At 41.8% G+C, this 15,075-nt stretch overlaps 2 protein-coding genes across 3 annotated transcripts in view; one reads left to right on the plus strand and one right to left on the minus strand.

Moving 5' to 3' along the window:
• LOC136863097 (calmodulin) overlaps nt 1–15,075 on the minus strand; it is a 674,807-nt gene that overhangs the window by 538,234 nt on the left and 121,498 nt on the right. The window lies entirely within an intron of this gene.
• LOC136863095 (troponin C) overlaps nt 1–15,075 on the plus strand; it is a 93,816-nt gene that overhangs the window by 72,594 nt on the left and 6,147 nt on the right. Inside the window, exons 3-5 of the mRNA XM_067139431.2 lie at nt 359–502; nt 6,357–6,473; nt 13,906–14,037. Coding sequence (XP_066995532.1) covers nt 359–502; nt 6,357–6,473; nt 13,906–14,037 — 393 coding nt within the window. The remainder of the gene's footprint in view (nt 1–358; nt 503–6,356; nt 6,474–13,905; nt 14,038–15,075) is intronic.

Below are 15,075 nucleotides of genomic sequence, written 5' to 3' on the forward strand. Positions count from 1 at the left end.
GGTCAGTAATATTTTTTTTTCGTCAGTTTCTGTGAATGTGAGGCACTCTGGGTCGGATCCACTGACTGTTTTTAATTAATATCCATCCATTCATTCTTCGTCCTCACGTTTTGAATTCTGGTCGGTGGAGGATTTTGGACATAAAATTTGTCATTATATTTCGTCTCATTTCGTACCATTAGGGGCCGATGACGTATATATTAGGCCCCTTTAAACAAAAATCATCATCATCATCATCATCATCATCATCACCAAATTCTAGCCCTTTTCTATCCTGGCGTTATCGTAAACTTACATGAGTTAATGCGACATTCAACAGCTAACAGACGAAGTAATCCACGCCTTGTTGATTTTCCAGTGCTCCGAAGGGCCTTTTCAATGTTCGATGGGTGTAAGACCGGCCGCATCGAGAAGGAGAAGGTGCGCACCATCCTCAACACCTTGGGGCTCATGATCGACGACCTCGAGCTGGAGGCTCTCCTCGAGGCCGAGGACAAAGAAGGTGAGAACTCTATTAGTACCTCAAAAGTTATTTTTTAATGTAGTAATATATGAATATGCTTTGTACCTGTGTGCGTGAAATCTGTACTACATCTGTTACATGAGACATCGGTTTTCCAGGTGATTTCAGATTCAATTGCCGAGTCTGTCTAAGAATTTATTCATGGAATCAGGATGTAAAACTGAGTTTTTCAGACTTTTGGGTAAAATTGACGAGCTTAGTTACAAGAGAGAAAGCGATTTATTTGCTAAACTGAAGTTAAGTGTTGGGATGCTCACTGATCTTATCAGGTGACACTCAGTAATGCGCCAAGGCAAGGTGACGTGAACCAATCTTGCTGTAAACACTGCTCTAGACCTTATTAACTAGAACTGGCCTGGCTAGTACACTTTGATGGCAGCACCATATTTATATAGTAGCAGTAGTAGTGGTGGTAGTAGTAGTAATAACTGTAGATACCTCCTCCTTAAAAAAGTGCTTAGATTAACAGATTGGAGTGCAAGAGGATTCAGGTTCGATCCTAGACTCTCACAAATTCAAGATTAAGTTACAAGCTGGAATGTAGTGTACTCATGTTTTTGGGTTGAACTGAGAAATTGTATGAACCAAGGTAGCGAACCGTAGTCTAGAGTTTAAAACTATCGCACTAACAAAGATGCATTCATTCTTGTCCCGGTATAGGTGGCTGTCGTTTGGTCGTCATTAGTAAAGATATCTTGCTAGTTGTTTTACGTCGCACCGACACAGATAGGTCTTACGGCGACGATGGGACAGGAAAGGGCTAGGAGTGGGAAGGAAGTGGCCGTGGCCTAAATTAAGGTACAGCCCCAGCATTTGCCTGGTGTGAAAATGGGAAACCACGGGAAACTATTTTCAGGGCTGCCGTCAGTGGGGTTCGAACCTACTATCTCCCGCACTTAAGCGACTGCAGCTATCGAGCTCGGTAGTAAAGATATCTGTAGTGCTAAATATTGTCGGTTGGTAGTTGTTGGTCATGTGATCTGCATGGATATTAAGTGATTTGATCTTAGGATTGAAGTAGGTTCCCTTTAATAAATTTAAGTAATATCCTATCATTTACGCTCAATCACTGTGAGAATATCGAGGATACACTGAGGACAAGATGGTAGCGAGAAGAGCCGTGGTCGAAGATGGAACTGCTGAACTTCCACTCTAAGGTTCCTTTCTCAATCCCTCTTAGCCCACTTTCGAAGGACAGATAGTATTCAGAGCGACCGACATGTTAATCGTACTCCTTGAAAGTTGTATAAATCTACAGATTAAGTGACACATTTGGTAATCAAACATGCTACAGTGCATAGATTTATGGAACTTGGGTAATAATAATAATAATAATAATAATAATAATAATAATAATAATAATAAAAGTAATAATGGTGATGATAAATATACACCCTCAGCTACTGTATGCATGTATCTTAAATTGACGTGCTCAAGGCTGCCTGCATATCTACTTGAACGTTTCCTTCTTTTCTACCAGAAGCCAGTGTAAACCAGATCCCAGTTGGTGATCTATGGCAGATTTTTGTTGAATTTTGTCGGGTAAACACCGAGGAGCGTCTGCTGGGATCGATTGCCCGGAAGGACGTGGGTTAGAATCCCCATCAGGAAATCGTAAAATTTAAGAAACGAGATTTCCTCTTCCGAAGGTGCGCATGGCCCTGAGGTTCACTCAGCCTACACCAAAGATGAGTACCAGGTTAATTTCTGGGGGCAAAGGTGGCCGGGCGTAGAGCTAATCTCATCAAGTGCCGAGGTTACGGACAGTGGAAGCCTCCAAGGGCCTTCATGGCCTGTTCGGAGATGACTTTGCATTGCCGGCCCCGTGGTGTAGGGGTAGTGTGCCGATTCCTGCCCAGGTCATGGATTTTTTTTTCCTGGATCTGAGGGCTAGTTCGAAGTCCACTCAGCCTACGTGATTAGAATTGAGGAGCTATCTGACGGTGAGATAGCGGCCCCAGTCTAGAAAGCCAAGAATAACGGCCGAGAGGATTCGTCGTGCTGACCACACGACACCTCGTATTCTGCAGGCTTTCGGGCTGAGCAGCGGTCGCTTGGTAGGCCAAGGCCTTTCAGGACTGTAGTGCCATGGGCGGGGGGCGGGGGTTAAACACCGAGTATATTTCACTTGCCGACATCCTGAGACATTAAATTTACTCTTTTCCATCGTTCAAAAATCAGACTAGCTCTGGCGGGTTTGAACCCACGACTTGGGTCACGGAGCCCAACACTCGATCAATGATCCACAGAGAATGATGAATGTTAGGAGGTGATAACTGAATGACAGAGTCAATTGCTTCTCTCGAAGACGGCCGTGGTTTGAATCCTTGTCAAAATACGTGAATTTTTGAAAGGAAGAGCTACGTACCAATGTTCAGGTTTCAGTAAAACTGTAGGCTCCGTGGTCAAGGATCACATGATTAAATGCTGCTGGGTAGCTCAGTAGCTTCCTTGATTTTTTTATTAAGAACGATATTTCGCTATATTTGTAGACAACATGTATCCACATGTATAAGTGTATAAGAAGTCCGACTCGTTGGCTGAATGGTCAGCGTACTGGCCTTCGGTTCAGAGGGTCCCGGGTTCGATTCCCGGCCGGGTCGGGGATTTTAACCTTCATTGGTTAATTCCAATGGCCCGGGGGCTGGGTGTTTGATCTGTCTCCAACATCCCTGCAACTCAAACACCACACATAACACTATCCTCGACGCTATTAACACGCAGTAACCTACATATGGCAGATGCCGCCCACCGTCATCGGAGGGTCTGCCTTACAAGGGCTGCACTCGGCTAGAAATAGCCACACGAAATTATTATTGTTATAGTGTATAAGAAAATCAGGACATCAATCCTACACATTTCATAGTATGATCATCAATCGTATCTACGCCAGGCAAATGCTAGAGCTGTACCTCAATGTTGTCATATGTTGAAAGTGCATTAATACAGTAATGATCGTGTGGCCTCAGCGACTGTGTGCAATTCAGAGCCTCTCCCCTATTAGTAGCCCCTTACGGCAGGGAGAAGGTGTTCTGGATACTTAATATATGGCAAGTAAGTTAATTTTAAATTTTAAATTAAGTTAGTAAGTGGTAAGTTAGTTTTAAATTAAGAGGGAACATTCTGAAGGCAGTATTATTGGAACTTTATGTCTTCTTATATATAAATTATATGAGTAAACCACTGAAATCACAGATAAGGCTTTTTGAAAATGATTTTATACCGTATAGAGTAATTAATAAGTTACAAGTTTGTGAGCCACTGCAAAAAGACCTCGAATTTTATGAGATGGACAGCAAGCAATGTTATGATGATAAACGGGGTTAAAAGTCAGGTTGTGAGTCTCACTAAAAGGAAAAGTCCTCTCAGTTTTAATTACCGCGTTGATGGGGTGAAAGTTCGTTATGGGCCCCCTGTAAAGTATCCAGGTGTTAATATAAGGAAAGATCTTCTTAGAGGCAATCACATAAACGGGATTGTAAATAAAGGGTAAATAACTCTGCACGTGGTTATGAGGGTATTTAGGGTTTATAGTAAGGATCTAAAGAAGAAGGCATATAAGTATGCGGTAAGACCCCAACTAGAGTATGGTTCCAGTACATGGGGCCCTCACCAGTATTACTTGATTCGAGAACTGGGAAAAATCCAAAGAAAAACAACTCGATTTTTTCTGGGTGATTTCCAACAAAAGAGCAGCGTTACGAAAAGTTTGCAAAGTTTAGACTCAACCGGCTGAGCCGATCTTAAAGCTTCGATCACCTCCTTTCTAGTTCCAGCCTTAACTTATACAAACTCACACTGGCCTCTACCACATGTAATCAAACATAAATCAAACAGACTATCTTTCTACGGGATTACGATTTTTTAAAATTATAAATGAAGCGACGACGAATTATCTGCAAAGAGGATACTTGATTGCTATATTCGACGATAAAGATGGCACATCCTAGCTGATGAGAGTTCATCTTACCGAGCGATTTGGGTCGCGTACCTGTGAGCTGGAATTCGGAAGATGGTGGGTTCTAATCCCACCGTCAGCAGCCATGAAAATGTTCTTCCGTTGTTTCCCATTTTCAAACCAGGCAAAAGCCGGCGCTGTATCTTAATTAAGGCAACTGACGCTGACCCACTGCCCCATTCCTCCGTTGTCGAAAACCTTCGATGTGTTGGTGAGACGTTAAAAAGAATCTAGCAATAAAAAGTTCATCTGAAGTATTGCATTCGTTTTCCAGACTGTCATTCAGTTACTTTTCATGGAAATAAATTGGAATACTGATAGAAGCGTCCTTAAATTTTACGTACATGAAGTTTTCTGTGGTAATAGTGTTTCAAGCACCTTGAATATTCAAAGCTACATGAATATACAGCAATGTATTCGGCCACGATCACAGCCTTTGTTGGTTCACCCTCTGTAATCCACGGCCCCGCTTCATTCTAATGATAATGAATGGGGGCTTTAGTGAGATCAATAATTCTTGCATTCAGAGTGCGAAGCAGCTTAACTGCACCTGCTAAGGACGGGGATTAGATCCTCAGCACGGACACGTTTCTGGAACAATACAGCACTCATGCCGAGAATTCCATTGACTTTACAAAACATGTCGGAAGGATAAATTTCGACGTCCATATTGCTCAACATACGCCCAAGTTATCTCTCTCAGTTCTTTCATACATAGATCTTAACAGCTGTTTATACAGAATAAATAAACAGACGCAGGGCTCCGTCATAACATTTCGAGCTAAGCTTAGTTTTCTGTAATGCAAATGTGATCAATTCAGCTGTTGGGCAGTAACGGATGTAGCAATGGTAACAGATGTACTATTTCTACCAACTACCGGTTACAGTGAAAACAATAGTTAAAACAAGACAAAACTTTAAAATACCATTTGTTAGCATTTCAGGGAAAGGAGATGTTCTTATTTTCTACCACACATTAAGTACTGCCACGGCACACTCGATAAATTACAGATTTGTTTCATAGTTAGGGTGGAAGGGTATTATCGGTAGCGACAAGTGCATTTGGTATTGCTTTACGTCCACATCTCCAATGGACGTTCCTCTTCTCTCCCAGTCTAGTGTCATAAGTTTCACTGTCTGACGTGAGAATCAATGATGTTTCAGTAATAAAAAACAACTATCTCCATACAGTCACTGCTACAGTCATCCAGGAAATGTGCTATGGATGATTCTTTCTTCCATTAAGTCAAGGTACCGATATTTTAAAACAGATGACAGGAAAAGTTCACGGCATCACTAACCTAATGACCCGAGTCTGCCCCATTATACAGCAGATCGTATCGCAATTAGTTGGACTCGGCTAATCAACTAAAGAACCATATACCTGTCACAGCTTTACATTAGATCTCTTTGCCTATTTTCAAATTTTATTTGTAGCATCGATCGGACTTTAAATGTATGGATCATATTCTTATTGCTGTTGTTTCATGTACGGGATATTCTAGCCAATAACTCCGTGTACTTGTGGAGTACCGAGCTCGATAGCTGCAGTCGCTTATGTACGGCCAGTATCCAGTATTCGGGAGATAGTGGGTTCGTATCCCACTGTCGGCAGCCCTGAAGATGGTTTCCCGTTTTTCCCATTTTCACACCACACTCAATTACGGTCACAGCCGCTCTTCCCACTTCTAGCCCTTTCCTGTCCCATCGTCGCCATAAGACCTATCTGTGTCGGTGTGACGTAAAGCCATTTGAAAAATAAAGTGTGGGGTCTGCGTCAGTGGTAGAACAAATTACGAATGCTGCAATTGTTATCACCTTTTCATTCGAACTGGTCCTAATTTTACTCGAACTGAAGTCACTTTCATGTTTCAGAAAATGGTAAGCTGAATTTCGATTCATTCTGTCGAGTGGCCATGCACTTCCTGGATGAAGATAACGAAGTCATGCAGAAGGAACTGAAGGAAGCGTTCCGGCTATATGACAAGGAAGGTAAGTATGCAAAAATAAAAAGAATCACTTGTCTAACCTCCAGTTTTCTGGAGATCATCATCATCATTCAATATCGAAATTCTCGTCATTGTCGACAAATTCCCTCCGTTCATAATTTTAAAATGTTGCGATGTTTTTTCGCGAATCTTCTCATAAATGTAACAGACTGGTTATTTGGCTGAATAGTCAGCGTACTGACCTTCGGTTCACATGGCCCCGTGTTCGATTCCTGACAAGGGTGGACATTTTGGCTACGTATCTGTGGTTAATTCTCCTGCCTCGGAGACTGCGTGTTTGTGCTTGTCATAATACACATCTTTTCACATACACGCGTACATACATACACACTACCAACTATCACAGAAACATGGGATACTGAATGCATCTCTCCACAAACTGTTGGGGTCAGGAAGTGCACCCTACCGTTTATCTGTAGAGCCCTACGCGGATATACAAAATAGTATCCGCATCCGCTCCGCATCCGCACTTCCTTCATCCGCAGCTGCACCCGCACCCGCACCCGCATCCCCATCCACGAATTCTTATTCGCATCCGCAATTTGTTATCCGCGGATATTGTAAATATTTAACTACAGTATATTACACCCAAGTTACTGAAACTGATAGATCTGTTAACATTATACAATAGACCTAGCACTAGAACCCGTACAGTCACAGGTTTATGAGGGATTTTCTCCTGCGACAACTACCGCCAAGACACTAACTTCGCGGATATTCGCGGATAAATTCGCCGATATCCGAATCCGTGCAGGGCTCTATTTATCTGGGCCAAATCCACACGAAGTGCCGACCCCAATATATTGGAAAAAAGGCAGGGAAGAAGATGAAGAAGAATGTTGTTAAATATAACACTTCAGTTCGCGTGACGCATTGGATGATTTAAGTAGGTTATATTTGGAGTGCAAGTTAGGAGTCTGCTCTCAATTAATTTTTCAAAATTTCAGCTGACTGAGCCCAGATTCCGCCAGCTTGTGTTTACAAGGCCTGCACAATATCATCTTAGCCACTCAGCCCAGCGGAACTTATTAACGGTATTTAAAGTATCCGAATTTTAATTCATACTATGATATTATGTTAGGGTTACCCTTGTCACTGATAACGCCGTACCATAGTGCGAGTGAAAGTAGGCTACTGTTAATAAGTTGATGATCGAGCGAGTTGACTGCGCGTTTCTGGTAGTGAAGTTGTAAGCATAATTCGGCAGGTGGTCGGTTCAAGCCCCACCATCGGCAGCTCTAAAGATTGTCTTCCGTTGTTTCCCACTTTCACACCAGGTAAACGCTGGGGCCCACAGGTGCTCACTTCCCATTTCAAGACCCTTCCTGTCTCTGACAAAGGAAGTTCACGTGCCAAGGAATCACCGATCTTACGTAAATTGTGCACACACGATACATGTGCCAAGCATAATTAAATGGCCAAAACACCTATTTCGGAAATTAACTCGTGCGACCTGCTGTACAGAAAGTGTTTAATTTCGGTATGTTTGAACTAGCCCGAGGCCTCTCTCTACTGCATACTCTACCCACAATTCGCACCGAACAACAGCCGACTTGAGTCCGCGCTGACATACGCTTATTTTTTAAGCAAGTTAGTTGCTTTACGTCTCATCGACACAGATATGTCGTATGGCGATGATGTGATAGGAAAGAGCTAGTAATGGGAAGGAAGCGGCCGTGGCCTTAATTAAGGTACAGCCCCAGCATTTGCCTGGTGTGAAAATGGGCAACCACGTAAAACCGTCTTCAGGACTGCCGACAGTGGGGTTCGAATCCACTACCTCCCGGATAAAAGCTCACAGCTGCAAGCCCCTAACTGCATGGCCAACTCACCCGGTCGCTTATTGTTCTATGATGGCAACCAACGTAGGCAAAGTTATTTTTGCGTTGGACAACACATATGGAACATGTTATATTACGCCTCTCAACATTCAAGAGCATGCTGTGCTGGATACTATTGACGGTATGTTGATGGGTCTGCTTGTTTTTGGTTTGCATCTGTTTCAAAGATAGGGTTTAACATTTTACGTACTGATACAGGTGTCATCAAAACTGCCTCGAAAATGATGACGTTTACGTGGACAGCATTAGCTGATCACTTTTACTTCATATGATATGTCATGTAATCTTGAAGCAAACGATTCCGATAGGGAATATTGACAGAAGGCAATGGTCAACGAGGGAGCGCTAAAGACGAACTTATAGATATTGCCGGTAAAAGGAATACCTTTCAATACTGGAGAAGTGATAAGCGGTGCCCGCTTTCGTTTTCGGCGGTAAAACATAAGTTCCATCTTGTCAAAAGCAAAGGAAGATTTATTTTGGGGAGAAGCCTGTAGAGGACAGTAGGACGCGCTGCGACAAATTGAGAGCCAGAACAAAGTTTGGTTTTGCCCATCAAAATAATGAAATAACTCACGATGATGCCATCCAGCAGTGGGCTATGTAAGTTGCACTCGAGGAAAAATGCGTGGGGTGTAAAGGATTTTGCACGTGAGTACGTAACTTCAGCTGGCCCCGCGGTGTAGGGGGAGCGTGCCTGCCTCTTATCCGGAGACACCGGGTTCGATTTCCGGCCAGGTCAGAGCATTTTACATGGATTTGATGGCTGGTTCGAGGTCCGCTCAACGTACATGAGAACAATTGAGGAGGTATCTATCGGTGTGATAGCGGTCCTGGTATAGAAAGCCAAGAATAATGGCCGAGAGTATTCGTCGTGCCGACAACACGACATCTAGTAATCTTCAGGATTGCGGGCTGAACAACAGTTGCTTAATTGGCCGTGGCCCTTCAGGACTGTTGCGAAGTGCGGTTTGGTTTTGGTACGTAACTTTCAGAATCGCAGTGGTATTGTGTCGGTGAAAATAACATCTGTAACGACAAAACAGAAGACCAACAAAGAAATAGGAACAATAGCAGGAGCAGAAAAATTCGTACAAGTTAAATCCGATGCAGAGTCATGTGGCCGCGAAACCGTGTGTAACGGCGATCAGAGTGGGCTCAATCTGAAGGTGTGTACAGGAGGAACATTGACATCAGTGCCGCAGTGCAATGTCTGGTGTCCATCACACACAGTTACCGAGCGTTACTACAAGTGGTGAATTTCCGGGGCCTTTACGCATCACTTTAAGGGAATCGAAAGGTGTGTTTGGTAGGGCGGGTGAAAAGGAACATACTTTCGCATGAAAACATTCGAGCTGTTTTGCAGGAGGTACGGAAAAATGGGATCAATTCAAGTGAACGAAAGGTTTAAATGCGTCCGGTAAAGTTGTGCTCATTCTGGATTCCTTTTCCGGACATAAATCTATACAAAATGAAGACACCGTACAGCTGATGATGATCACTTCTGGTACCACAGCTTACTATAAACCACTAGATGCGTACTGGTTTAGAGTATGGAGTATGGAATACGGAAAGGCTTTGCACGTAGATTTTGACACTGTTCGGTTATTGAAATTGGATATCGGTTTGTCGCAGAGAAACGCCATCTTGAAAATTCAGTCTCTGACATAACACCAACTGTTGTCCTGTTGTTTTCGTTCCATGTGGCAATACGCCTGGTACCGAAGCCAATACTTGACCAAACCTCCGGTTCCTTTGAGCATACTCTGTAATATTGTTATGGCAGTGGTGACGTAACATGTTACACTTACCTTTATCCTTACCGTAGTTCATGAGGTGGGATTGGTGTAAAACCACTTTGTGCTTTCTACATTTCTATCATGAGCATCATGGTCGCAGAAACTAAAAGGAGTAAATTAATTTCGTGTATAACGTCCCTTGTTATACTAATGCAACGTTTAAATTTGTATCTTCACTTTCACCCACAACAGTCTTGCTTTTATTGACCCACAGTCAATGCAGGAATTTAATTATTTCACTTAATGACGCTACATAACTTTCGCGACGTGCTACGCGGCTATTAAAGGAATGCAACCGAGCTCGATAGCTGCAGTCACGTAAGTGCGGCCAGTATCCAGTAATCGGGAGATAGTGGGTTCGAGCCCCACTGTCGGCAGCCCTGAAGATGGTTTTTCGTGGTTTCTCATTTTCACATCAGACAAATGCCGGGGCTGTGCCTTAATTAAGGCCACGGTGGCTTCCTTCCAATTCCTAGGTCTTTCCTATCCCATCGTCGCCATTAGACCTATCTGTGTCGGTGCGACGTAAAAAAAAAAGAAACGGAATGCAAGGGAAGGTTAGTGGCGCGGTCTGTTGACAAGCAATCCCAGCACGCGCCGCAGTTCTGTTTAGACAAGCATGCCCATTGAAACATACCGAACATGATCGCTTTCTGTAAGATGCATGAGTTAATTTCAGAAATAAATGTTTTGGCGTCGTGTTGTTCTCGGCAACGTGTCCATAATTTACATAACCTCGGTGGATTCCTCGGTGTGCGAGCTTCTCTTGTGAGTGATGCTGAATTGAAGACATCATCCAATTTCAATGCTTTGGAGAAATGGAAGGATCGCTGGATGAACTCTAGAGACTTGCCCCCGCACAACACCTTCACTGGAGAGGAACTTGCTGGCGAATCCAAATTACCACGCACGACATGACCCAGACTGAAAATGATCAAGTCATGCTATGGAAGTTACAGGGATTCTCTCTGTAAATGGAAGATCGTGCCATCTTCAGAAAGCGAATGTAGAGCCCTTGCTAGACCATTCCCCATATTGCAACCGAGTATCAGCTTCGGCCAACAGCAGAAACACTGCAGTAGATTGAAGCGCTAGATATTCAGCTACGAAAATTACTAAAGCCTGATGTGAATTCATGTGTTCCGTTATCGTGTATATATTTTATATACTGTATATAATATTCTTACCATGCAATAAATACATTAGAAATAAATAATAACACCTAATCCGTGTTGGCGCGACAATAGCGCGATCAGGAAATAAATTGATATGGTCCACACCGGAAAAATGTAAATTATTCAACAGAGGTTAATAGATTACGAACTCTGTTTCCTGGATTTCTTATAGATGTGAACTGATTAACAGTAGTATAAATACAGCAAACGGAAAGAATTTAAAGTGCTACCTGGTGAACAATATTTCAACAACTTACAAGAACATACTTCTCAAAATTCGATTGTACACCATAACAATTATTTGCTGGATTTAACCAAATTAGGTCCAAATATTGAGTAAATAAAGAAACAGGCATTTTGAGCTTTGTTTCACGTTTTTATACGCTTCAAGTAAGACGAAAAGTAAATAGAACAATCTGAAGTACCCAATCTGTGTATGGTTATCTGAAGTGCCATCGGTCACTGGAAGAGAACACAACGCAAACCACGAACTTTAATGGCAATAGCTGATGGACAACAAAAACCCAGTTGTCGGAGAGAACACAAAGCATGGAAAGCCTGTATTATTGTGGGTACATTGAGTGTCACTTACATCTCAAGGATTGAAATACATAATATCTTCATATAAATCTCCTTCATATTTCACACAACATTGTCAGAGGCAGTTATGATTTTGTGGCTATTTCCTGCTAAAAGGAAGTAACATTTAGATTCCTGTAAAGCAGATGTACGTTTTGGTAGCATGAGATACCAGTGCTGTTCTCAAGGGTCATATTCATGAATGAGGCCATACATTGGTTTCTAGTGCCTCCATTATGTACTGAATGTCTTCCAACATTCTGCAATTTCATACAGTGCTAAATTTGAGATGGCCCTTTTAAAGTAGCACCAGAAGACAAAAGATAAAGTGGTACATTGAAATCTGGATCCTTGTCTTGGCTGAAGCATGGTTGTTGCAATGACTCTCCGTAAGTGAATTGGATCTGTCAAACAATATGCACTATGAAATAAATATTGGAATCCTCTCCGGAACTTCATTAAGTGATGTGCTAAGACCTGTATTCAGTAAAGTGTTGTACATGTTATAGTTACATTTAATTCAGGATAATATCAACAAAGGGTGACAAAACTCAAGAAAATAAAAGTATTGGAAACAATGGGATCAAACTTGAGTCTCATAGCTCAAAGATTAATCGTATCTGCATCCATGTTGGAATAACCAAATCCAATTCTCATCAAATTAGAAATTTATTCTTGAAAGTTAAATATTGTATACTAAGATGCAATGGTTCTTTGGGTCTATAATAAGGCCTGCAGCTAAGGCGTTTACCTTATCGTTCACCTCTTTGATGATTCCTAATCGACTCTTTGAACTGTAATACAGAGCACGACACGACGAAGTCCATTAGAGGAGCAGTGGCAACCGCGTAATCGAAATAAGACATTCGAACAAAAATAAAAATGCACATAATCTCCTAGTTGAATACGATAACGACAAGGTCTATGCCAGATAATGTCTTCTTCATTTAATTACATCTAGTACGTACTCGAACGCTGTTATTATCTGCTATTACCTGGATGCATACGGCGTCGCTGCTTGTACGCTTCTCGAGCAGCTGAATGGCTGTTCAATTAATACGTGCCTTTGATGTCGGCGTCTGAGGTCTCAACCACCATGAGAGAGAGAGAGAATGCGTTCAGCATAGTGATCGAGTGCCTAGTGAATTACTAACTATACCTTCAATGGGCTTTAGAAAGCAGAATGATGGTGCATGGGAACAATTAGCTCACTTTCCTCATACATACGTACATACGTACATACATACATATATACATCTTCATTATGGACTGTTATTCCTTCCAGTCTGAAAGCCTCTGCGAATTAACTAAGCGCCTCCATAATCTGTCATTTACAACTAGATCGTTGCATCGTTTAATTCTACTGCTCTTACCATCATATTATTAAAAACTGAGTCTTACATGTCCTTTGTTGTCCCGCCCGCTTCCCTTACGCTCCATGTCCAAGACCATCAATCTCCTAGGTAACGTATCATTCTCCATTAGCCTCATATGACCCCACCATCGAAGCTGGTTCATACATAAAACTTCATTCATCGAGTTCATTACTACTTTACGTCGTATCTCCTCATTCCGAAGATCTGCCTGCCATTGTTTCCACCTATTAATAACAGCGATCATCGTCACTAATTTTATGTCTGTTACTTCTAATTTACGATCAATTTACACTGAGTCCAGACAGATTTCGCTCCCGTACGGCAGATTTGGACTGGAAAGAGGACTATTTAAAGCTAGTTTCGTCAGAGAGCTGAATTCTTTCTTATAGAATACCGCTGATTGCAACTGCCAGCTCACTGCACCTCGATTCAGTTTCATTAGAATAGTATTCTACCACTCTATTAGAATTCATATCCTAAATACTTGAAATGATTTACCTGTTCTAGTTTAGTATTGCCGACCTCACTCTCCATCCTCTTGGTTTCCTACCCAACTAATACCATGATTATCCTTCTGAAAACTAATTTATGTTACTTTTCGCTCATTCAATTATTCATAACAGAACTTTGTCTTATGTTTTTCAGATAATGGATATATCCCTACTTCCAGTCTACGGGAGATTCTGATGGCATTGGACGACCAATTGACGCCGGATCAGCTGGATGAAATGATTGCTGAGATAGATACCGATGGCTCAGGGACAGTAGACTTCGATGGTACAGTATACACATTAATGTTAGGAAAAGGTTTCCAACTTTCGTAATACATTCTAAGATGAGACTAAGAACCGCCGTTAAAAGGAACTTGATAACGTTCGGAGGAATGAGTTTTCACATTGGAATTTCGTTAATTGCTCTAACCAGACGTTGCCATTGTGTCGACATTATATAAACAAAATTAGAGGTTTAATTTAATATTCATATTATCGTTTACCCTCTGGATTCGGCTCATTCTGACGGCCTCAACGCGGGATATCATCTCAATACTGGTGTCGGAAATCAGTCGGAGTCCTGTGAACATTCAGGCATTTGATCGTGGCTGAAGGAGTGAGTCATGGAAAAGAATTTTCAGGATGGCCTAATGTGTGATTATGAAACCTTTCTCTCCCCTACATTGTGTTTAAGAGGAGGTACAGAAGACTTTTCACATATTTCTTTTTAAGAAATCAGATAAACAGCATTTCAAACAGAAACAGTTTAACGAAATACGATTCAAAGCAAGTTTGCAGTTGTATGTCTTTCTTAATATCGTCATCATTGAGATTCTAGTTTTGCATGAAATTTATACCAGAGGGACGTAAGCATTCCTTTCAAATATTCTAAATGCACTGGTCGAGGTTCGAACCACGATCACCAGTGACGATGTCATTCGGCTATCATGTGGCTGGTCTCATATCGCTCATGTATTTTCATACTGTGCAACGGACATTTCGCGAAATTATACTTAACATGCTTAATTTCAGTAATGGTTCGTACGGTATATTCTTCATTTCTCATCGCTGACATAAAACCTGTAAAAGCTCATTTCAAGAACTCTTATTTTAACTTAATTTGCGGTACTCGATGTTCGGAGTTTCAGGGGTGTTCTTCTTTTTGTTTTCTGTATTTGAAGGAGGAAGCTAATTCGTTTCACATACACTCGTTTCCATTTAATTAATTAAAAAAAACTCATTAAAGAGGAGAAACTCAAATGAATACACAAAGCAAGGAGAAAAATATACTTTGCAGGTCATTTAATACAGAATTTCGGTCGCG

The sequence above is a fragment of the Anabrus simplex genome, chromosome 2 (genome assembly GCF_040414725.1).
Source record: "Anabrus simplex isolate iqAnaSimp1 chromosome 2, ASM4041472v1, whole genome shotgun sequence".
Classification (NCBI taxonomy): domain Eukaryota; kingdom Metazoa; phylum Arthropoda; class Insecta; order Orthoptera; family Tettigoniidae; genus Anabrus; species Anabrus simplex.